This window comes from Hyperolius riggenbachi, chromosome 9, assembly GCF_040937935.1.
Source record: "Hyperolius riggenbachi isolate aHypRig1 chromosome 9, aHypRig1.pri, whole genome shotgun sequence".
In the NCBI taxonomy this organism is placed as follows: Eukaryota; Metazoa; Chordata; class Amphibia; order Anura; family Hyperoliidae; genus Hyperolius; species Hyperolius riggenbachi.
The window spans coordinates 286,506,412-286,531,992 of record NC_090654.1 but is presented as its reverse complement, the minus strand read 5'-3'; the positions used below and the strand labels follow the sequence as shown (position 1 = coordinate 286,531,992).

The window sequence follows — 25,581 nt, the reverse complement described above, 5'->3', positions numbered from 1 at the left end:
CCCTGAAAGCGAAGCTCCACTTCTGAATGGAAATTATTAATCCTTTCAGCTCAACTCCTATTTCTAGGATTAATGCCAAGCATAACTATATAACTTCCCAGCACACTATCACCCATCAACTGGAGCATGGCTTTTTGGCGCTGCTAGATCTGGGCGCAGCCATAGACTATAATAGGAATCACAACTGAGCAGTGCTCAGTGAGTAACGTCGGCGCCGTCAGAAGACGGAGCCGAGGTTGCTTAAAAAACGCAATAATTTGGCCTCCAGCAATCGCTGGGAGCCGAATTATATTATTCCCCCTCTATCCATGGCGACCTGGAGGGGGAATAGTATTTAATACGGCACGGACTTGTGCAGAAGCAGGATCAGCCATATACCGGCTGTATCCTGAGCCTAAGTCTACCGGCGGCGATTTCAAATGTATGCCCCTCAACCCCACCAACTTTCAACACCTTCCTCTGCATAAAAAATAAGTACAGCTATGCTTTTATTCCTTTTTGATCTTGATACTTGATCTTGATACTTGAAGGTAACTCTCAATTCTATCTACCTTTTTTTGTTTAGGAAGATGAGGGCTGTCCTGTATCTGGGTTTCATCGTAGCTGTGCTGGTCTCCTTGGTCATCGCAGACCACCATGGTGACCATGGGAAGAAAGGTGAGCACAAAGATGATCACAGCAAGAAAGGGGATCACCACCATCCCCAACACCATTCCACTGAAACATTGGCATGCCACAAAATAGCTCCAGGAAACACTAAGCTCGCTTTTAACCTCTTCAGACAGATGACAACAGACCATCCATCAGAGAACATTGTCATCTCCCCGTTAAGTATATCAACGGCATTGGCTCTACTCTCGCTCGGTGCCAAGGCCAACACGCATGACCAGATCATACACGGCATGAGTTTCAACTTGTCTGAGACTTCTGAAAAGGAAATCCACGATGGCTTCCACCACCTCCTGGATATGCTAAATGATGCTGACAGTGAACTGCACCTCGACAGTGGGAACGCCCTCTTCATAAGCCAAAACTGGAAGATCCTTGACCAGTTCCTTGATGATGCCAAGAACCAGTACAGATCAGAAGCTTTCTCTGTAGACTTCCACCAAAATGAAGAGGCCAAGAAACAAATTAATAGCTATGTGGAGAAGAAGACCAACAGCAAAATCCCTGAAGCAGTGAGCAGTGTGGACAAGGATGCAGCTATGCTTTTATTGAATTTCATTTATTTCAGAGGTAGGTAACTAAGCTACTTTGGTGAATAAGAGGCAAGCTAGCCTAGTTGGTCTTACAGGTTTGCGGAATGAAAAATGAGATCCTGATGAGGGGGAAACCTCTGGAATGCCCAGAAGCTTCTCCCATCTTTTTCACCAAGTCGTTTCAGAGCAGGGTCCCCTGAAGTGTGGCCACACTGCACCTGCATAGTATGATGAACTCATTCAGGCTCCAGCGGAAATAGCTGAGCCTGATTGGGCCTGTGCTACTGCGCAAGTGTAGATGGCTCGCGCATGCGCAGTAACATGGACTCGATCAGTAGTGATGAGCACAAATTTTTCACAATCGTAATTTTGCATCGTAATTTGCACTTATGGAGCAAAATTTTTATGCAAATTTTCGAGAAAATTAATAATTAATTTTGCATGTAAATGTAATTCATTTAAAATTCTGTGTAATTACGCAAAAATGTGCATAATTTTGTGCCGACTTTGGCGGTTAATACCAAAGCCTCCATACATGCTAGCATCACCAAGATTGCAGCATACAGTAAAAAAATGGCGCCGGGAAAAAATGGCACACGGAGCCGCCGCTAAAGTGTTCAAAATGCTATTTTGCGTTTTAATGTTAAAACGTTAAATAGAGTTTTAATGTTAAAACGCTATTTAATGTTTTAACATTAAAACGCAAAATAGCGTTTTGAACACTGTAGCGGCGGCTCCGTGTGCCATTTGTTATTTGTACATAAATGAAAAATAAAATAAGAAATGTTAATAAATATAAATAATGTGTGTGTGTATATATATATATATATATATATATATATATATATATATACGGTATATATATATAAATATATATATAAAATGTGTGCACGCATGTGTGTGTGTGTATATATATATATATGTGGATATACTAGCTGATGACCCGGCGTTGCCCGGGTATGTATTTGGCTGCTGTTGGCTCTGCATACTTTTTCTAACCCTAACACACAAACACTCAATGTCCAAATTTTGGAATGTTGGGGTCTTTGGCATCAATAAATTGTATATTCCCATAGAAATTAAACAATTCTGATTGGCTGTTTGTGGCTCCGCCCCTCTCCAGTATTTGAACCACAGTCGCCCAATGACCAACTGTAACAGGTCTGAGGCATCTGCTATTAACAGTGTAAAAATGGCAGCAATTTAAATATTCCCCTTGAAAATCAACAGGTGAATGTTGATTGGCTATTAAAGGCTCCACCCACTTCCCTGAATACTAATCTCAGTCACCCAGTGACCATCTGGGCAAAGTTTGAGAACCCTGACAGTGTAGGAATGGCTGCAGTTTATATTTTTCCCATGAATTTGTTTTTGGCTCCACCCACTTTTGTAACCTGGACACACTGTCACTCAATGACCAAGTTTGTGAGCTTTGGGGCCCTTGGCATCAAAAATTTGTATTTTCCCATTGAGATGAAACAAATCTGATTGGCTGTTTGTGGCTCTGTCCCCTTTTCTGAATTTGAACCCCAGTAACCCAGTGACCAACTGTACCAGGTTTGAGGAATTTTGCCATTAACAGTGCAAAAATGGCAGCAATTTTATTATTCCCCTTGAAAATCAACAGGTGAACTCAGATTGGCTTTTTTAGGCTCCACCCACTGTTCTGAATATTAATCCCAGTCACCCAGTAACCAACTGTACAAAGTTTGAGAACCCTGACATTAACAGTGAAGAAGAGCTGCAGTTTACATTTTCCCATGGAAACTGTTTTGACTCCACCCATTTTTCGTAATCTTGATACACAGTCACTCAATGACCAAGTTTGTGAGCTTTCGGGTTCCTGGCATCAAAATTGTGTGCAGTTTATCCAGCAAAGAAATCTGATTGGCTGTTTATGGCTCCACCCTTTTAGTGAATTTGAACTCCAGTCACTTAATGACCGACTTTAGCAGTTGTTTTGAGGCCTTTGCCATTAGCAGTGTAAGAATGGCAGCAGTTTCAATATTCCCCTTGATAATCAATGGGTGAATTTTGATTGGCTGTCGTAGGTTCCACCCACTTTTTTGAATATTAATCCCAGTCACCCAGTGAACAACTGTGTCAAGTTTGAGAACCCTGCCATTAACCACCTGAGCGGTCTGGACGAGCTCAGCTCGTCCAACACCGCCGGAGGCTGCCGCTCAGGCCCTGCTGGGCCGATTTTAATGAAATAAAAAGCAGCACACGCAGCCGGCACTTTGCCAGCCACGTGTGCTACCTGATCGCCGCTGCAGCGCGGCGATCCGCCGTGTGCAGCGGCGAAAGAGGGTCCCCCCAGCCGCCCGAGCCCAGCGTAGCCGGAACAAACAGTTCCGGCCAGCGCTAAGGGCTGGATCGGAGGCGGCTGATGTCAGGACGTCGGCTGACGTCCATGACGTCACTCCGCTCGTCGCCATGGCGACGAGGTAAGCGAAACACGGAAGGCTGCTCATTGCGGCCTTCCGTGTTACTTCTGGCCGCCGGAGGCGATCAGAAGAACGCATCCGGAGCGCCCTCTAGTGGGCTTTCATGCAGCCAACTTTCAGTTGGCTGCATGGAATAGTTTTTTTTTTATTTAAAAAAAACCCTCCCGCAGCCGCCCTGGCGATCTTATCAGAACGCCAGGGTGGTTAACAGTGTAAGAATGGCTGCAGTTTACATTTTCCTATGTAAAAGTTAGGTTTTGCTTCACTCACTATTTTTAACCTTTACATACAGTCACTCAATGACCAAGTTTATGAGCTCTGGGGTCCTTGGCATCAATAAGTTGCATTTCCCATTGAAATGAAACAAATCTGATTGGCTGTTTGTTGCCCGCCTGCCCCCTTTTCAAAATTTAAACCCTAGTCTCCCAGTGACTGAGTATATCAGATTTTAGGCCTCTGCCTTTAACAGCGTAAGAATGGTAGCAATGTAAAAATTCCAAATGAAAATCAATAAGTGGATTTTGATTGGCTGTTGTAAGCACCACCCACTTTCCTAAATATTAATTCCAGTCCCCAGTGACCAAGTGTGTCAAGTTTGAGAACCCTGCCATCAACAGTGTAAGAATGGCTGCAGTTTACATTTTCCCATGTAAAAAATGTATTTGTTGGCCCCGCCCACTTTTTCAAACCTTTAGGGCCCGTTTCCACTCTCGCGGAAACGGCCGCGAATCCGCAGAGTTTCCCCGCAGGCAAATCGCGCGGGGAAACTCTGCCATAGGGGACAACGGCGCCGCCGGCCGAATCGCTTGCAGTAGCGATTCGGCCGGAAACCCCCACAGAATTCGCGGCGGAGGCTGCGATTCCCATAGCCGTGCATGGCACGGCTGATGGGAATCGCCTGCGATCCCGCCCACCCGCTCAGTTCCGGCGTGCGTCTACGAGACGCACGCCGCACTAGTGGAAACGAGCCCTAACACACACAATCCCTGTATAACCAAGTTTATGAGCTTTGTGGTCCTTGGCATCAACAATTAAAATTTTCCCACTGAAATGAAACAAATATTATTGGCTGTTTGTGGATCCGCACCCTTTTCAGAATGTGAACCCCAGTCACCCAAAGACCGACTGTACCAAGTGTGAGGCCTCTGCCATTAAGAGTGTTAGAATAGCAGCAATGTAAATATTCCCCTTGAAAATCAATAAGGGAATTTTTATTGGCTATTGTAGACTCCACCCGCTTTACTGAATATTAATCCCAGTCACCCAGTGGCCAACTATGTCAAGTTTGAGAACTCTGCCATTAACAGTGTAAGAATGGCTGCAGTTTATATTTTCCCATGTAAAAAATGTAGTTGTTGGCTCCGCCCATTTTTTCTAACCTTGACATACAGTCTCTCAATGACCAAGTTTATGAGCTGTGGGGTCCTTGGTATCAATAATTTGTATATTCCCATTGAAATTAAACAAATCTGAGTGTTTGTGGCCCCGCCCCTTTTTGAGAATTTGAACGCCAGGCACCCAATGAGTGACTGTACCAGATTTGAGACCTCTGCCATTAACAGTGTAAGAATGGCAAATATTCCCCTTACAAATCAATAGGGGAATTTTGATTGGCTGTTGTAAGCTCCACTGACTTTCATGAATATTAATCCCTGTCACTCAGTGACCAACTGTCTGAAGTTTGAGAACCCTGTCATTAACAGTGTAAAAATGGGCGCAGTTTATATTTTCCCATTTTCCTACTTTTTCTGACCTTGACATGCAGTCTCTCAATGAAGTCTCTCAATGACCAAGTTTATGAGCTTTGGGGTCCTTGGTATCAATAATTTTTATATTTGCATAGAAATTAAACAAATCTGATTGGCTGTTTGTAGCTCCGCCCCTTTCCAGAATTTGAACCCTTGTCACCCAATGACCAACTGTAGCAGGTTTGAGGCTTCTGCCATTAAGAGTATAGGAATGGCAGCAATGTAAATATTCCCCTTGAAAATCAATAGGTGAATTTTGATTGGCTGTTGTAGGCTCCACCCACTTTCCTAAATATTAATCCCAGTCACCCAGTGACCAACTGTGCAATGTTTGAGAACCCTGCGATTAATAGTCTAAGAATGGCAGCAGTTAACATTTTCCCATTGAAAGTATGTGGCTGAAATTTGATTGGCTCTTTTATGCTCCGCCCACTTTCCCTGGATTTGTAACTTCGGTCACCAACTGTGCCAAGTGTGGGGACTCTGGCTTGATTAATGTCAGAATGGCAGCCTTTTACATTTTTCCCATTGACTTGAATGGGTGAAATCTGATTTGCTGTTTGTAGCTCCGCCCAGGTGTGCAGGGGGGACGCGAGACCCCCAGAACATATCATCCCAGGTAGTAAGGGATCTGTATACCAAGTTTCGTTCAAGTCGGTCAAGGCATTTTTGAGTGATCCGACACACGCACACACACATACGATTTTATATATATATCTATATATATAATAGACTAAGTGCCTCAACCTTCAAACAAGAAGAAGAAGTACTTTGCATGAGAAAATTTATGCGTGAGCAAACACCAAGGCCTCTTTTCCACGGACTGTTGAGCTGTGTGCTCAGCAAGCAGTTATCAGTCAGCAGTGAGCAGATACCAGGCAGCAGCAAGCAGTTACCAGGCAGCAGCAAGCAGTTACCAGGCAGCAGCAAGCAGTTACCAGGCAGCAGCAAGCAGTTACCAGGCAGCAGCGAGCAGTTATCAGGCAGCAGTGAGCAGTTACCAGGCAGCAGTGAGCAGTTGTGAGAGTTTGAGAGCCATTTCACTGCCTATTCACAGTCCATGGAAAAGAGGCCTTACCCTAGCAAGTCTGACATTGCAAATCTGGCCTAATTGGATATTCATGAGGCAATGCTCATGCAAATGAATGCACAAACCAATACCACAAAGCAGTCACCCTGCTACATGCTACATTAGCACTATCCGGCTTAGTGCACACCAGAGCGGTTCGGCAGCGTTTTGCGATCCACTTGCGGCTGCGGATACGCTTGGGTAATGTATTTCAATGGGCTGGTGCACACCAGAGCGGGAGGCGTTTTGCTGAAACGCATACTCCCGGGGTGAGGCATTTTTTTGGATTTCGGATGCGTTTCTGCCTCAATGTTAAGTATAGGAAAAACGCAAACCGCTCTGAAAAACGGCAGTTCAGAGCGGTTTTGCAGGCGTTTTTGTTACAGAAGCTGTTCAGTAACAGCTTTACTGTAACAATATATGAAATCTACTACACCAAAAATGCTTTACAAAACCGCAAAATGCTAGGTGAAATGCTACAGAAAAATAAGAAAAAGCGTTTCAAAATCTGCTAGCATTTTGCGGATCTGCTAGCAGTTTTTGGTGTGCTCCAGGCCTCCAGGAGCGCCACGGGGAGGATTCCCAATGCCCCCTTTTTATACAACTGGGGGGACCGCAGGGTCCCAGGCTCTCTCACTGCCTGGAAACCACAGCGGCACCCCGGAGGGGGAGGCTGGGTGGCGTGGACGACCCCCCCCAAGTTTGGCCAGCGCCGGGGAGAGCCGTCTGCACCCACCTCCCAATATTAAAAACAGGCACTTACCTTAACGTCCATTGCGTTCTGCTACATGCGCATTAATTTGGGGGCACCACATGAGAAAGGAGAGAAGCATGGGTCACCCCGAGCTTTAGAGCTCAGGGCTGGCTCACATACAGCACTCCAGAGGGGGGGGGGGGGAGGACAGGCGCACTCACTCCAGGGTTCACACCACCGGAGCAAGCCATCCACCACCTGCCTCCAAAGGATACAAACTGCACAAAATGCTTTCCATGAGAAAATTAATGCGCATGTAGCAGAACCCAATGGACGTTAAGGTAAGTGGCTGTTTTTAATATTAGGAGGTGGGTGCGGACGGCTCTCCCCAGCGCTGGCCACGCTTCGGGGGGGGGGGGGGGGGGGCAGCTGCGCCACCCAGCCTCCCACTCCGGGGTGCCGCTGTGGTTCCCAGGCAGCGAGAGAGCACTTTGCAGTATTGGTTTTTTGACCCTGCATAGTTTGGCATGCGAAAGCAAATGCATATTTGCATGAGCATTGCCTCATGAATAGCCAATTAGGCCGGATTTGCAAAGCCAGACTTGCTAGGGTTAAACTTGGTGTTTGAGCACGCATACATTTTCTCATGGAAAGCCTACTTCTTCTTGCTTCAAGGTTGAGGCACGTACTCTATTAGATAGATAGATGCGGCGTATGCTACGACGCGGGTTGGCTAGTATATATATATATATATATATATATATATATATATATATATATATATGTTAATACATGTATCTATACATGTATTAATATGTATATAAATGCCTTTTTTTTTTTGCTTATTGTTTGAAATAAAAAAAAAAACCGACATGGGGTCCCCTCTCGAGCTTCTTTAACCCCTTGTCCCCTATGCAGGCTGGGATAGCCAGAATGAGGAGCCCCGGCCGAGTGGGACTTCGCACCCTGAGCTATACCAGCTCGCATGGTCCATGGTATGGGGTGGCTCCGGGGGGAGGGGCGGCCAAGCCTCCCCCTCCCCCCAGGAGCCCTTGTCCAATCCACGGACAAGCAGCTCTTCCCCGCCTCCCTTGCCCCTGGTGTAGGCGGGGTGACGACTCCCTGGGGGTTTCATGGTGGCATCTGGGAGTCCCCTTTTAGAAGGGGACCCCTCAGATGCCTGCCCCCTCGCAGGAGAAATGAGTCTTACCCATTTCCACAAAGGGTTAAATAACATAAAAACACAACGACGAAAAAAAGTATTTTATTATTTCTAATTAACCAGAAATACTTACCTGTACCTTTAAAAAAATGTTCCCACGCCAATATCCTCAGAAATATACCACAACACTATCCTCTAATGTTGTGACCTTGATGGAAGATCTCCGCTGACTCGCGCCCCCGCCGCCACACACCGCCGCTCCCCTTCGCTGCTCTAGCTAAACTGAGTATAGCTAGAGGTAAAAAGTGTCTTTGAATTTGGCTCCAAGGAGCCCCATTGGTCTAATAACAGACAAATGGGGTTCCTTCTGATCCCCATTGGTCTGTTATTAGACCAATGGGGAGCCTTGGAGCCAAAATTTAAAGATGCTTTGTAGCTCTAGCTATACAGAGTATAGCTAGAGCCGCTCCGTCGTCCCTCCTGCGCGGCTTTCCACACTTCTCCCCGCATACTGAATCTATAGCGCTCACCTATGCTGTCACCCTGGAGCACCCATAGCATATATTGATTTCAGAGGCAGAGGAGAGGAGGAGAGGGGACTAAATTTACACACAGGCAAGCTGATAGCATCTCCAGCCCTCAGCCTGTGACAATGTGACAAACATGGCTGCCCTCATTGTATCACAGAAATAATCATAAACTTTTGAAGCTGTTTGCAGCTAGATATGCTGTGTAAACTATCTAAACTTTAGATAAGATATATAGACAAGTTACTTGTTATAGTTAGTTTTTCATCTCGGATCCGCTTTAAAACAGAAAGTATTTGTGATGATTCAGGTTGGAGTGAGCACCGAGATCTCTGATGAATATATGCAAATCAACCATTGTTGTCCTTGGAAGCTAAAAACACCACTGGAATGCAATGATGTGTCAGCGGGCTATTTGTACAGAGCCATAATAATCCAACATGCAACGCCAATCCGAAACAGTCTGTATACATGTTGGATTATTATGGCTCTGTACAAATAACAAGCTGACATCACAGCATTCCAGCGGATCTGGAGGTGTGTTTAGCTTCCCGGGACAACAATGTTTGATTTGCATATTTCAGCAGTGATGTATCATGGGAGCTCACTCCAACCTGAATTATCGCAAAGTTTGTTTTAAGATAGCAAACTTTTTGTTTTTCTGAGTTTTTAAAACTATTTTTCTTTTCATTTTTAAAATCGATTTTCTGAAAAGCTACAAAGTCTTTTAGATTTTTTTTTTTTTTTTTTTTACTTGCACCTACTATTGTCCTTAAACTGGAACAGTTGTGAAAATCTTAAAATTTAAAACACATACAAATAAGAAGTACATTTCTCCCGGAGTAAAATGAGCCACAAATTACTTTTCTCCTATGTTGCTGTCACTTACAGTAGGTAGAAGAAATCTGACAGAAGTGACAGGTTTTGGGCTAGTCCATCTCTTCATGGGGGATTCTTAGAATGGCCCTTATTCTTTATAAAGACATTTCCTGAAAATGATTAATACAAAGATGCTGGGCAGCCTCCCTGCTCACCATACACTTTTTTGTCAGTTGGACGGAGCAACTGCCATTCACTAAGTTCTTTTTAAAATAAAGAAAACCCTGAGAACACCCCTATGAAAAGAAGGGCTAGTCCAAAATCTGTCGGTAATGTCAGATTTCTACTACTTACTGTAAGTGACAGCAACATAGGAGAAAAGTAATTTGTGGCTCATTTTACTCTGGGAAAATGTACTTCCTATTTGTATGTGTTTTAAATTTTAAGATTTTCGTGACAGTTCCTCTTTAAAGGGAACCAGAGATGAATGTTTCACACAAAATAAACATATCAGTCGATAGCTTGTAAAGAATAAATGCTCTACCTGATAATTTCGCCGCTCTGGTGTGCCTTTTTTAGTGTTTTTTATCCATTATTACTCCAGGAAAAAACAAATATGGCCGCCGGCTCTTATCCCTTCTGCTTTCGGGTTATGAGTTGTTCTGGATGTGCTGTCTAGGCTATATGAGACTATGCTGATATCTAGGCTATATGAGAAAGGCTGCTGCAGCCTTTCATCTGTGTGCTTTCATTTTGGTATGATGTGCAGCTGCCTGTAGGAAGTGTCACTCATAGGAATTAAACTGCAGTCATCATTATCTATGCTGAGTGCACACAGAACACACAGATCATATTGCAGCCACACTTGTCTGTTTCAGAGCTTCTCTCTCAGCAGCAGCAGCCCCTCCTATGTCATCACAGCTCTCAGTATGCAAAGCAGGAAATCTGAGCCAGGAGGTGGCAGGCTTGGGCTTGAAAAGACTCCACAGAAGAGTGACTCAGCTATAATGATTCCAGGTCAAACCTAGACTAAACCAGTCGGGGATTCTTATCACAGCTGCTAATAGACTAATTAAGCAGATAAGAATAAAACTAAAAGTAGGGTAGGTGTTTACTGTCATGTTCCCACTGATAAAGGTAATAAAATACATGGGGGTGCTTCCTCTCTGGTTCTTTTTAACTTATGTAGCATTGGTGTCAATTGCTATTCACTGCTAAAGTTGGGCCGAAATTACGGGAAAATGTACGCAAAATTACAAATGATTATACAAAATCAATTGAATTCACAAATCCTAATTACGTATAGGCGTCACTGTGAAAATGTAGGCCAAATTTCACATAGTCATAATTAGCTGATTTCAATCATCACTACCGATCAGGCTCAGGTTTTTCCAGTGCTGAAGCCCGAGTGGGTCTGTGCTGCGCATAAGTGAGAGCTGTTGACAAGCCCTTAAACAGAACCAGAGATGAAGCACCCTCATGTATTTTACCATATATATCAATGGGAACATGACAGTAAACACCTACTCTGCTCTTTGTTTCATTCTTCTCTGCTAAATCTGCCTGTTATCAGCTCTGATAAGAATCCCCGACTGAGCACTCAGTCTAGCTTTGCCCCGGAATGATTATAGCTGAGTCACTCTTCTGTGATATAGTAAACTGAACAGAGGCGCCAAAAGGATAAAAACAGTATTTAAAATATTTAAAATTGCTTAGGAGGCAGTGGTGGACTTACCTCCTTCAAGCAGACACAAAAAACTGTGTAGTTCGACAACAATAAATTTATTAGTACACTCCAGGGTTTTATACAACGCGTTTCGCAGGTTTATACCCGCTTCATCAGGTAGTGGAGATAGGAGTACACAGCACAATGTCAGAGTCACACAAGGCGCCAGGTGTGATTCTGACATTGTGCTGTGTACTCCTATCTCCACTACCTGATGAAGTGGGTATAGACCTGCGAAACGCGTTGTATAAAACCCTGGAGTGTACTAATAAATTTATTGTTGTCGAACTACACAGTTTTTTGTGTCTGCTTGAAGGAGGTAAGTCCACCACTGCCTCCTAAGCAATTTTAAATACTGTTTTTACCTTTTTGGCGCCTCTGTTCAGTTTACTATATAGCATATATCCACCCTTGGTGGAGGGGGATACCCCTTTCCTTTCACGTCTACAGAGAGCGACTTTCTAATCCTGAGTGGGGACAGGTCAATCTCCTCACCTGCTTATACAGTGGTTGCCTGGAGGTAACCCTGGTTTGTGAGTATATAACTTACTCCTTTTCATTATAGCAATTGCCTTAACTTACTACACTATATTGGGCTCTTGGTTCTCCCTTTTTTTACACTCTTCTGTGATGTCTTTTCAAGCCCAAGTCTGCCCCCTTGTGGCTCTGCTTTCCTGTATTCTCATAGCAGGAATGCAGAGCCAGGAGGGTGCTGGCTTGGGTTTGAAAAGACATCACTGAAGACTTACTCAGCTATAATCATTTAGGGCAAAGGTAGACTGAATGCTCACTCGGAGATTCTTATCAGAGCTGATAACAGGCAGATTTAGCAGAGAAGACTGAAACAAAGAGCAGAGTAGATGTTTACTGTCATATGCCCATTAATATATATGGTAAAATACATGAGGGTGCTTCGTTTCTGGTTCTCTTTAATGCTGCGACACGGGTCGATTCTGGCGCTCGATTCTGCGCCTAATCGTTTTGCCCGCTCAATTCTCTTATCTTCTTTCAATTAACGTCAATGGTGAATCGAGCGGCTAAGCGATCGAACCGTGATCGGACATGTCGGAAATGATCTATCTAACTGACTTAATGGCTCAGAATCGAGCCATGTATTTCATCCCAGCATAAGTGTTTTAACTACCTGTGGACCGAGCGAGTGCGAATCTACGGCGGGCAGGGGGCGCTGCGGTTCTGACTGGATGTAAACTCTACGTCCCATTGACCGCGCACCCCTGCCCGTCTCCACCGCTCGGTCCGCTCTGCCCCCGCCGCTCGTTGCTGCCCTGCCGCCTCTATGACGGCAGAGCACTGTGAGCCGGGCAGGAGCCGTTTTCATTGGCTTACATGGAGTGACAGGGTCAGGAGCCAATAAAAGCGGCTCCTGACCGGCGCACAGCGCCCTGCCGTCATAGCGACGGCAGAGAGAGCAGCCTGCGGCGGGGACAGAGCGGCGTGTTCGTCGGGAGCAGCAGATTATTGCAGCGATTCGTCGGGAATCGGCAGTTTACGGGACCAGCACCCTCTGGTCCTTACGGGAGCGGAGGGTGCTGGTCCCGAAGTGGTTAAAATTGCCTCTGCAAAATACCCAGAAGCTCTAAAACTGAGACTGTTTTTTGTTGCCAATATCCTCTTTCTGTCTTGCCTTCACTGTATTTCTAATACCCTGTCCAGCACCCAGCTACCCATTCACTCACTCCCATGGTCATTCATTTCAGGAAAGTGGCAATCTCCATTTGAAGAGAAGTTTACTGTAGAAAAAGATTTTCACGTCGATGACCAGAAAACAGTGAAAGTGCCGTTCATGTCGAAAACAAGTTTCTACCAGGTGGCCTTCTTGGAAGATGCCACGATGGTTTCCATTCCCTACAAAGGAAACGGCTCTGCCTTGTTCATCTTACCCAAGGAAGGGAAAATGAAAGAAGTGGAAGCAGACTTATTGGGTGCAGTATACAAGTTTAAACAGCAGGCCGAAAAAGAGTAAGATAACATTTTATAATATATATTGAATGATCACCTCCATGGCTCTGTGTACTTCTCTTAGGGCTCGCTCACACTAGAGGTGTTTTTAGGAATTCTTAAGCGCAGACGATTTGTACAAATCTCCCTAAAAGCACTTACGCTATGCTTTCCAATGAGATAGTTCTAATTGGGGCGTTCCGCTTGCTTGCCGCTGACAAAAGTGCTGCATGTACCATTTTCAGGGCAATTTGCCCGGAATGGAAGGTATAGGGAAATCACAAAGCACTTGAAAAAGCGCTTTGTATAGCGATTCCCCCATTGTATTTATTCATCTCTGGGTCAAAGAGTTCACTTCTTGACTTGCGCCGGGGAGGGAATTAAAAAACCGCTCTGGAAAAGTGCTTAGAAAAGCGCCCTTAACAAAAACGCATCGCCCACTCAAGCGCCGGGAATCACAAAAAAATGCGTCAAAAAACACTAAACGTGAGCGCTAATGCGTTCAGAACGCAATGTGAACAAGGCCTCAATGAGGCTGGAATAATCCTATAGAAGTTGTGTTACTTCCTGAATCCAGTGCTTCTGTTTATCCCTTTCCCGATAACTGTCACACAACACTTCCAGGCCTGGAACCCGCTACAAATCGCTAGCATTTTTAAGTAGCATTTTGCAAGCGATTTTGGGAGCGATTTTAAAAAGTGCAAGCTTTTTGGCAGCGATTGTGTAGCGATTTGTGATTAGCGATTTTAATTTTGATTGCTCCTTTCAAAGTATTATCATTTTTTTTACAGTTTGCAGTCATTTAAAATCGCACACAAATAGCTATGTGTAGCGATTCATGAGCGATTTGCCAGAGATTCAATACATTACATTAAAGTGAGCCTTAAGTCAACAAAAAAAGCATCATAGAGGGCTGCTATAGCAGCATAGAGGGCGATATTGTGGCTGGGAACACGAAGAATCACTCGCGTTCCCAGCCTGTCGGCTCCTGATGGCGAAACCGCAAGTGGCTGCTAGTGTTGGGCGAACACCTGGATGTTCGGGTTCGCGAACGTTCGCCGAACATGGCCGCAATGTTCAGGTGTTCGCGCCGAACTCCGAACATAATGGAAGTCAATGGGGACCCTAACTTTCGTGCTTTGTAAAGCTTCCTTACATGCTACATACCCCAAATGTGCAGGGTATGTGCACCTTGGGAGTGGGTACAAGAGGAAAAAAAATATTTGAAAAAGAGCTTATAGTTTTTGAGAAAATTAATTGTAAAGTTTCAAAGGAAAAACTGTCTTTTAAATGCGGAAAATGTCATTTTTCTTTGCACAGGTAGCATGCATTTTGCCGCCATGCAGTCATAAATGTAATAAAGATAAGAGGTTCCATAAACAGGGACCGGCAACGCTAACCCAGCAGCAGCACACGTGATGGAACAGGAGGAGGCGCAGGAGGAGAAGGCCACGCTTTCAGACACAACAACCCAGGCCTTGTATGAGGACAAGAAGCGTGCGGATAGCATGCTTTTTGCCGCCATGCAGTCATAAATGTAATAAAGATAAGAGGTTCCATAAACAGGGACCGGCAACGCTAACCCAGCAGCAGCACACGTGATGGAACAGGAGGAGGCGCAGGAGGAGAAGGCCACGCTTTCAGACACAACAACCGAGGCCTTGCATGAGGACAAGAAGCGTGCGGATAGCATGCATTTTGCCGCCATGCAGTCATAAATGTAATAAAGATAAGAGGTTCCATAAACAGGGACCGGCAACGCTAACCCAGCAGCAGCACACGTGATGGAACAGGAGGAGGGCGGCGCAGGAGGATTTGTGAGGGTTGATTTCCTGGACAACATGGGCGGTATTGAGTGGGTTTTCTTCGGTGCTCCACTGTGGCCTGTACGTGAACCGTCAGGGGAAACACCTCTTCCCTTGCCCCTCCCTCTTTCACAGGATTTCTTCTTCATTTCACTTATCCTTAAAGTACACGCTGACTGGCAGCAGTACAGTGGCAGTACAGAAATGCTATACAGTGGCGGGTGAGCGGTGTACTACTATTCCCAGCAGAGACACAGAGCACAATGCTATACAGTGGTGGGTGAGCGGTGTACTACTATTCCCAGCAGCGACACAGAGCACAATGCTATACAGTGGTGGGTGAGCGGTGTACTACTGTTCCCAGCAGAGACACAGAGTGGCAGTAAACACAATGCTATATAGTGTGGCTGAGCGGTGTACTACTGTTCCCAGCAGCGACACAGAGTACAATGCTATACAGTGGTGGGTGAGCGGTGTACTACTGTTCCCAGCAGAGAAACAGAGTGGCAGTAAACACAATGCTATATAGTGTGGCTGAGCGGTGTACTACTGTTCCCAGCAGCGACACAGAGCACAATGCTATACAGTGGTGGGTGAGCGGTGTACTACGTTCCCAGCAGAGACACAGAGTGGCAGTAAACACAATGCTATATAGTGTGGGTGAGCGGTGTACTACTATTCCCAGCAGCGACACAGAGCACAATGCTATACAGGGTGAGCGGTGTACTACTGTTCCCAGCAGACACACAGAGTGGCAGTAATCACAATGCTATATAGTGTGGGTGAGCGGTGTACTACTATTCCCAGCAGCGACACAGAGCACAATGCTATACAGGGTGAGCGGTGTACTACTGTTCCCAGCAGACACACAGAGTGGCAGTAAACACAATGCTATGTAGTGTGGGTGAGCGGTGTACTACTATTCCCAGCAGCGACACAATGACTGGGGGGACCCTGGCTAGCCTGGCTGGAGAGAGAACTACCCTGCCTGCCTACCCAAAGCTAAACCCACAGACAAATGGCGGAGAAATGACGTGGATCGGGTATTTATTTACCCGAACCACGTGACCCGTTCAGCCAATCAGAGCGCATTCGGGTCCAAACCACGTGACCCGTTCGTCCAATCACAGCGCTAGCCGAACGTTCGGGTATCGTTCGGCCATGCGCTCTTAGTTCGGCCATATGGCCGAACAGTTTGGCCGAACACCATCAGGTGTTCGGCCGAACTCGTACAACACCCGAACAGGGTGATGCTCTGCAGAACCCGAACAGTGGCGAACACTGTTCGCCCAACACTAGTGGCTGCCGGCGGGGACAGGAGGATCGGAGGGACACGGCGAGGGCACCGGACAGCTATTGGAAGCCCCATGTGAGTAAAACTCATTTTTTTTTGGTTGACTTTACAAGACAAGACAAGACAAATAACATTTATATTGCGCTTTTCTCCTTGCGGACTCAAAGCGCCAGAGCAGAGCAGCAGCCACTAGGGCGCGCTCTATTGGCAGTAGCAGTGTAAGGGAGACTTGCCAAAGGTCTCCTACTGAATTAGTGCTGGCTTACTGAACAGACAGAGCCGAGATTCGAACCCTGGTCTCCTGTGTCAGAGGCAGAGCCCTTAACCTTTACACCATCAGCCAACTGCTTTAGGATCACTTTAAAGCACAAATGCTGCCAAAATGCTGCATGTCCCCCTGCAATTGCAATTTTGCTAATCGCAAACGCTACTGTGGAATTTGTTACATTGGCAGAGCATTTAAGAAAATCGCTAGCGATTTAAAGCGCTCCCTAAACGCTCAAAAAAAGCGCTCTAGTGGGTTCTAGGCCTCACCGTGGTCTATATTTATTTTATCTAATAGCTAGGGATGGTTAATTAGAGGCAAATTCTGAGTTCTTGCAAGCTGTATGGTGATTTTATGCAATTATATGCAATTGAAAATGCACCAATTGAATGCTGCAGGGGCTGTAACTGGTCATTTTCCCCTTATTTGCACTTTGAATGTAATTTTTTTTAAGTTGAAGTCTGCAGATGGTAAGCATGTCGTGAAATTCTGATCACTTGATCTAAAGCAGCAGTGTTGAAGGGGCCAGTAGAAGACTGTGGGTGAGGCTTCTGTTACTGCTGTGATTGCATCATTATTACACAGTTTAGCTTGCAAAGGGGGCAGGCAAAGACTTTACACATCACCATCCAGATGGCTTCTTTACAACATAAAGATACACAGCCTCAGTAAAAGCCTTTTTTTTTTGTCTGGGGGGTGGGGGAGGAGGGGGCAGCTGCCTCTTGCAATCCAAGGCTTCATTCAAGTAGTGAACAGAGCTGCGGATCTTCACCTTGGGGTAACGCCTGGTACACACAATGCAATTTCCCATTAGATTGACGGTCAAATCGATTATTTTCATTGATTTCTGAGCAATTTTGTATAGAAGTGATCAGGAAATTAATCAGAAAAACTATTGGAAATCAGATTGGACCTGTTGGAGATAATCGATTTGACCGTCAATCTGACGGGAAACTGCATCCTGTGTACCAGGCGTAATATGATAAAATCACTGATCACTACTATAAGGCTACATTCACAGTGGCACGTTGCGGCATAACAAACGTTTTGTAGCGCGAATTGCTGCATTGCAATTATTATTATTATTTATTGTATTTATAAAGCGCCAACATATTACGCAGTGCTGGACAATAAATATATACAATGATACAAGGATGACATACATAGGGTTATACACATAGAACAAAGTTATACATACAAATTGCACAAAATACATGATCATGCAATATGGGCTGGTTAGGTAGGCCCAGTAATACAAGTACAGGCTGTCATAGGACATGAGCACATGATCCTGTAGATTACACTAGGGAGTGGAGAACCCTGCCAGAGGCTTACAATCTAAAGGGAGGGGTGGAAACACTAGGTGGGGCTGTTAAATATTCCTTAGAGAGTTACTGTGTGGTAGGAGGTGGGTAGGCCATCATAAAGAGGTGGGTTTTGAGGGCTTGCTTGAATGTGTTGAAAGAGGGAGCAAGTCTGATGGGTGGTGGAAGGGCATTCCAGAGGGTGGGGGCAGCTCTTGAGAAATCCTGCAGGCGGGCATGGGAGTGTGAAATGCGTGGGGTGGTGAGGCAAAGGTCGTTGGAGGAACGGAGGGGGCGACCTGGTGTATACCTGTGAACAAGCTTCGAGATGTAGGTAGGGCAGGTTTTGTGCACAGATTTATACGCCAGGCATAGAATCTTGAAAGTTATCCTGAAACAAATAGGGAGCCAGTGCAGGGATTCTCAAAGGGGAGATGTGGATGCAGAGCGGTGCGAAGAATGGATGAGTCTTGCAGCCGCGTTCATCACTGATTAAAGGGGGGCAGTGCGTTTCAGGGGGAGGCCAGAAAGGAGGCCGTTACAGTAATCAAGGCGGGAGATGATGAGGACATGGATGAGCAGTTTGGTCGTGTCCGGGGTTAAGAAGGGGCGGATCTTGGAGATATTACGGAGGTGGAAATTGCAGGCTCTGGTGATGTTTTGGATGTGTGGGATGAAGGAGAGGTTAGAGTGGAAGAGTAACAGTTTGGCCTTGTAATCTAGGAAGTCAGAATTGAGATGTGATTTCCTCCATTTCCGTTCGGCTGCTCGAGTTTCTTTCCTGAGGTTACGTGTGTGGGTGTTGTGCCAAGGTTGGGGGTTGGGGGGCTTGATAGGGCGGAAGATTGAGGGGGCAGCTTGATCTAAAGCAGATGAGAGGGCAAGGTTATATTGTGCAGCCGCTTCATTGGGGCATGTTATGGTGGGTAGGTGGGAGGAGAGGGAGAGAAGGGGACTTGCTAGGACATTTGGGCTGAGATTACGTAGGTCTCTCTGCCATCGACCAGGCTGAGGGGTGGGGAGAGAAGTTGTTGGTGGGGAGATGGTGAAGGTGAGGAGGTGATGGTCAGAGATAGGGAAAGGTGCGATGTCCAGGTTGCTGAGGGAGGTGGACTTTGAGAATATGAGGTCAAGAGTATGACCAGCGCGGTGGGTGGCGGAATTTGTGTGCTGAGAGAGACCAAGGGATTTGGTGAGGGAGAGTAGCTGCTTGGCAGCAGTGGAGATAGGCTCATCGATAGGTAAGTTGAAATCCCCGAGTATGATGGTTGGGAGGCCAGATGACAGGATGTGGGGGAGCCAGGAGGCCAGGTTGTCCAGGAAGAGTGAAGAGTGAAGTTGGAGCAGATGGGGGGGTGATATAGGACCGCAATGATTGCAATGTATCACCTACGTTTACAGTGTGGCCAGTGCATTGCAGTATCAGAATGTACTGCATGCAGTGTGCTACCGTTAAAGAGTTGCAGTGAAGCATAGTTTTCATTGGCTGTAGTGCTTTACTGCATGTAATGCCAAACACTGATAACACTTGCCCGTTGTGTTGCGTTCCTGCTGTTACAAGGCATGCAATGTAATCCAAGCCCAAGAAAACATAATTGCAATCATAGAGGGACATTCCTTATTTTTAATGGGGGAAAAGGGAAAAATGGTGAGCTAGCAAAATGCCAAATAAATAGTCATTCATTAGTCTGGCAGCGTGTACTGTAACGGAAAGGGGAAGAGGTATTACTTCATACATATAAATGGAATATCTTATCTTACTGATATTATACTGTATATGTGAATGTTTGGATGTTTGTTACTCGATCACGCAACAATGGCTGAACGGATTTGAATGAAATTTGGCACACACATAGTACGTTACCTGGAATAAAGTATAGGATACTTTTTATTCCCATAACCAAAAAGTTGGAGGAGACAAATACAAATGTCACTGGAAAAATGTAAACAGCAGCCATTCTTACACTGTTATTGGCAGGGTTCTCAAACTTTGCACAGTTGGTCCCTGGGTGACTGGGACATATATATTCAAAAAGTGGGTGGAGCCTACAAAAGCCAATCAAAAATCACCAATTGATTTTCCAGGGGGATATTTAATTGCTTCTATGCTTGCACTGTTAGTGGCACAAGCCTCAAACCTGGTGCAGTTGGTCATTGGTTGACTGGGGTTCAAATTCAGAAAAGGGGGTGGAGCCACAACCAATCAGATTTTGTTTCATTTCAATGCAAATTATTGATGCCAAAGACCGCAAAGCTCACAAACTAGGTCATTGAGTAATTGAATAGTTGTGTGTTAGGGTTAGGAAAAGTGGGCGGAGCCAACACCCGCTAGATACAAACCCGGGCAATGCCGGGCCGTCAGCTAGTATTTTATATGTGAAAGTTTGGATGTTTGGAAGTTTGGATGTTTGTTACTCGATCACGCAACAATGGCTGAACGGATTTGAATGAAATTTAGCACACACATAATACCATACCTGGAATAACATATGGCCTCAATTCACTAAGCAGTTTAGACTAGTCTACTAATGGTTTTTAGTCTACTGATGTTTTGGTGTAAATCATTTTTATCAAGAGGACATTCACTAATAACTAACAAATGTTTTAGACCTGTTTTTAGACCTGGTCTAAACCATTTGGTAATTAGGTGGGTAAAGCAGGGGAAATGATCAAAAGATGCAATTCACAAACTAGTAGCTATGACTGACATCCTCCTCTGATGAGCTCTTCTCTGGATACAATTAAACTCCTGCATAATTAATTCAAAAGGCTCCATCCTCATGTCTAAAATACCTCACAGAATTACTTTACCAACAGAAATCAGCTGGTCTAATCTCTGTCAGAAACAGTGGGCGTGGTTACTACTTGTTTGCCTTTGTGAATTGCATCTTTTGGTCATTTCCCCTGCTTTACCGACCTAATTACAGAGTGTTTTAGACCAGGTCTAAAACATTACACCAAACCATCAGTAGACTAGTCTAAACTGCTTATTGAATTGAGGCCATTAGGATAATTTGTATCCCCATAACCAAAAAGTTGGAGGAGACAAATACAAATTTCAATGGGAAAATATAAACTGCAGCCATTCTTACAGTGTTAATGGCAGGGTTCTCAAACTTTGCACAGTTGGTCACTGGGTGACTGAGATTAATATGATGGGAAGTGGGTGGAGCCTACAAAAGTCAATCAAAATTGACCTATTGATTTTCAAGGGGAATATTTCATTGCCATTCTTGCTCTGTTAATGGTACAAGCCTCAAACCTGGTACAGTTGGTCATTGGGTGACTGAGGTTCAAATTAAGAAAAGGCGGTGGAGCCACAGCCAATCAGATTTTGTTTCATTTCAGTGCAAATTATTGATGCCAAAGACCGCAAAGCTCACAAACTAGGTCATTGAGTAATTGGGTAATTGTGTGTTAGGGTTAGGAAAAGTGGGCACAGCCAACACCAGCCAAATACATACCCGGGCAATGTTGGGCCATCAGCTAGTAACCAATATATGGTCGGGCAAATCACCAGAAGGATGACAAAAAAGTGACTAAGTGCAAAAAGTTGATTGCAACACTAATATTGTACAATTTCAGTTCATAGTGGGTTTTTATATATATTGTACGGCCAGAACCCGAAGTTTGGCCACTTCGGGTTCTGGCCGGTCAATGTGCGAAGTGGCCGCTGCGCTGCGGCCAATGTGCGAAATGAGCCGAATCCAGGCGGCTCCGATCATTTTTCCCGGTGCTGGCTCTGCCCCCTGCCTCCCTGCTATCGGCTTCTGACAGCCGGGGGACACATGCGTCCCCCCCAGAGTCGTTCGTGGCTGCAGTAAGGCAGGAAAGCAGGAATTCGTTCGTCCCTGCAAAGTGGGTGCTGACAGAAGCAATGTCTGCAGCGCTCCCCGCTCTGCTTTCCTGCAGCCACGAACGACTCGGGGGAGGTGTGTGAAAATCGATGTGCAGTGTGTGGTAGGAATTGATTCCTTCCTGAATCGATTCCTTGCAGAAAGGAGTGAATCGTTTTGTCACATTGGTTGGCAATCTGTACGGCCAGCATTACTGTTAAAGTGTTCTACCAGTTATTTTTTACTAACACCACTTATCATCCAACAGCCTTCTGCGCCTTCAGTTGCCGAAGTTTTCTGCCTCTGGGTCTGTTGACCTGAAGGAAGCATTATCTAAACTTGGAATAACTGACATGTTTTCTGACGCTGCTGATTTGTCCGGCATCACTGGGGCTCCTAATCTCAAAATTTCAAAGGTGAGGATATTTCATGTATAGTGTTTTCTTTTGTACTTAGTATTTGACAGGAATTTTAAAGAGAACCCGAGGTGGGTTTGAAGAATATTATCTGCATACAGAGGCTGGATCTGCCTATACAGCCCAGCCTCTGTTGCTATCCCAAACCCCCCTAAGGTCCCCCTGCACTCTGCAATCCCTCATAAATCACAGCCACGCTGCTGACAAACAGCTTGTCAGAGCTGGCTGTGTTTATCTCTATAGTGTCAGTCTGCTGCTCTCCCCGCCTCCTGCAGAACTCCAGTCCCCGCCTGCATCCCTTCCCTCCCTGCTGATTGGAGGACGGGGGCAGGGGGCAGGGACCGGAGCTATGCAGGAGGCGGGGGAGCAGCTGAGACTGGCACTACAGATGTAAACACAGCCTCACAGCATGGCTGTGATTTATGAGGGATTGCAGAGTGCAGGGGGACCTTATTGGGGTTTGGGATAGCAACAGAGGCTGGGCTGTACAGGCAGATCCAGCCTCTGTATGCAGATAACATTCTTTAAACACACCTCGGGTTCTCTTTAAAGGGGAAACTCTTTTATTGAAAATAAAAAATAAAAATTGCTTTGACAAGTGATGAGTGAAAGTGTCGATATTCTTTTTGCATTAATTTTCACCCCCAAAAAATGTAAAATTCGACTTGCAAGCAAAATTGACATCGAAAATCATTTTGTAATACGTCTGTGAGCTTTCGCTTCTTTGCAATAAAAAGAAGCACGTTTTGTGCTTTTGGCAAATGATTCTTCACGTTTGACCCGCAAATTTTCACATCGGAAAGAAAAACTTGTTTCCTTTGACCATATCTTGAACATAAAATGTATTTTCGTGAATACTTTCTCGAAATCGAAAAATGGGATTTTCAATGTGAATATTACTTTGGCAAAAATTTGCAAGCAATTTTGGCTATGACCATAGACCGTTGCTACACAAGCTAAAAGCTAGGTACACACATGCAATTTTGATTGGCCAATCACTGACCAATTTTACCACCTCCTACTAGTACGAGGGTCGACAGATATTGAAAATTAAGAACAGATTGTGTAGGTAATCCCTCATACTACATGGAGGTGGTAAAATTGGTCACTGATTGGCCAATCAAACTTAAAGGGGTGTACCAGGCTTAAAGGGAACCTTAAGGCCCCTTTCACAGTAGGACGTTGTGGTTTGATGCGACGTTAAAGTCGCAACGCAAATTACAACGCAATGTCCCAAAAAGTCGCACCGCTCCTCAATGCCCCATTATCGTCACATACAGTAGGCATACAGGCAATGAAAAGTATGCTTCCAGGTCATTACTGAGCATGTGCAAACAGTCCAACACAGCTAATAACGTGTATAACGCACAGCATGCAGCACTTTCTAATAACGCTACACGTTACACACGAACGCAACGTGTGCACTGTGAATGTCGCACAGACTTAGTATTGCTGTGCGTTAGTCTGTGTTGAAACATTTTTTAACATGCCACTTTAACATTGCACCGTGAAAGAGGCCTTACTCTAAACAGAAAAAAATTAGTTTCACTTACCCGGGGCATCGACCAGCACCCTGCAGCCACCCCGTGCCCTCACAGTCACTCACGGTTCCTCAGGTCCCCCGCCAGCTAGTTTCTTTTTGGCGACTTGGGGTCGGTGGGCCGCCACACGTACCTTTGCAAGCATTCCCGCTGGTGCAGGAAGCTATCGCGGACATGCACCTGCAACGCGTTAAAATGTATGTGTTGATGTCTGCGATAGCTTCCTGCACCAGCGGGAATGCATGGAAAGGTACGCATCGGCAAAAACGAAAAACTAGCTGGCGGCGGGGGACCAGAGGAGCCATGAGTGACTGTGCGGGCACAGGATGGCTGGTAAGTGAAACTTATAGAATGAATGCTCCCTTTAGGCCTCTTTCACAGTGCGACGTTAAAGTCGCAAGTTAGAAAATGTTATAGCGCAGACTAACGCACAGCAATACAAAGTCTGGGCGACATTCACAGTGCACACGTTGCGTTGTGTGTAACGTGTAGCAATATTTAGAAAGTGCTGCATGCTGTGCGTTTAGCAATACATTTGCTGCGTTATGTGTGTTGCACATGCTCAGTAATGTTTTTTTTCTGTTTTTTTTTAAATGTAGCACATGCGCCGTTTTCGTTCCATCACTGTGCGACGAAAACGGTGCACCAAACGCAGGGCTAAAGAATGTACTATAACGTCCAAGTTGTAGTCTTTCAATGCGTTGTATTAGAGGCATGTTATGCGACCTTAATGTCGCATCAAATGCAACGTCCCACTGTGAAAGAGGCCTAAAGGCAGGAAGCCATGAATTTTCTTGCGTGTGCATTTCTGCAAATTCTCTTTGCATTTTTTGTTTGTTTGCTTGTTTTTTATGCTATTACCTTTTTAATACGATTTCACGTGCTTGCATTTATTTTTTAATAATCTCCCTTCTTCAGTGGAGAAAAGTACAGTAACATATTTATTTTGTGAAAAATGCCTGCAAAACGCATGCACTTCCCTCCCCCCAGAGGAATGCATTGTATGCAAATCACATGCAACAACAACAAATCCTTTTCTAAAGCGCTTTTCTCCCTTAGGACCCAAATCACAGAAACTCGTCTCAGATCAGTACATAGTGATGTATACAGGGGAAAAAGTTATGTGATCATAAATGGCAAACGAAACAGGCCTCTTTTCAGTTTTGATGCGATTCACCTACTGTCCATAGGCCTCAATTCACTAAGCATTGCCACATTCGGTTATGCAGAGAACAGCTGATATTACCAATCACCAAATGCCAATTCACTGAACCTATTATCGTTCTCAAAAGTAAAATGATCGATTAGTGAGGTAAATGACCGACTTGTGCGGTAAATACTTCAAGACATTGCAACTCACAAAGATTAAAGCATTTGGTAGATCAAGTAAAATAATAATAATCTGAACATTTGTGTAGCGCTTTTCTCCTGTCCAACTCAAAGTGCTCAAGAGCTGCAGCCACTGGGACGCGCTCAAGAGGCCACCCTGCAGTGTTAGGGAGTCTTGCCTTGAACTCCTTACTGAATAGGTACTGGCCCTAGCCAGGATTCAAACCCTGGTCCCCGATCTCAAAGGCAGTTCCCTTAAAGGGAACCAGAGCTAATGGAAACAAAAGCTATTATACATACCTGGGGCTTCCTCCAGCCCCATACGCTCCGATCGCTCCCACGCCGCCATCCAGCGCTGCCCGCATCTAGGAGAACCGGCTCCCGTCGCTGACGTCATCGGAGCCGCGCTACGCAGGAGAAGTGCACCCTCTACGTATC

The 25,581-nt window shown here is 45.3% G+C and overlaps 1 protein-coding gene across 1 annotated transcript in view; it reads left to right on the top strand.

Annotated features, from left to right (window-relative positions):
• The window catches only part of LOC137533361 (alpha-1-antiproteinase-like), a 38,059-nt gene that overhangs the window by 3,029 nt on the left and 9,449 nt on the right, over positions 1 to 25,581 (top strand). The window contains exons 2-4 of the mRNA XM_068254731.1: positions 566 to 1,239; positions 13,113 to 13,374; positions 22,126 to 22,273. Of these exons, the coding sequence (XP_068110832.1) occupies positions 570 to 1,239; positions 13,113 to 13,374; positions 22,126 to 22,273 (1,080 nt within the window). The 5' untranslated portion in view covers positions 566 to 569. The remainder of the gene's footprint in view (positions 1 to 565; positions 1,240 to 13,112; positions 13,375 to 22,125; positions 22,274 to 25,581) is intronic.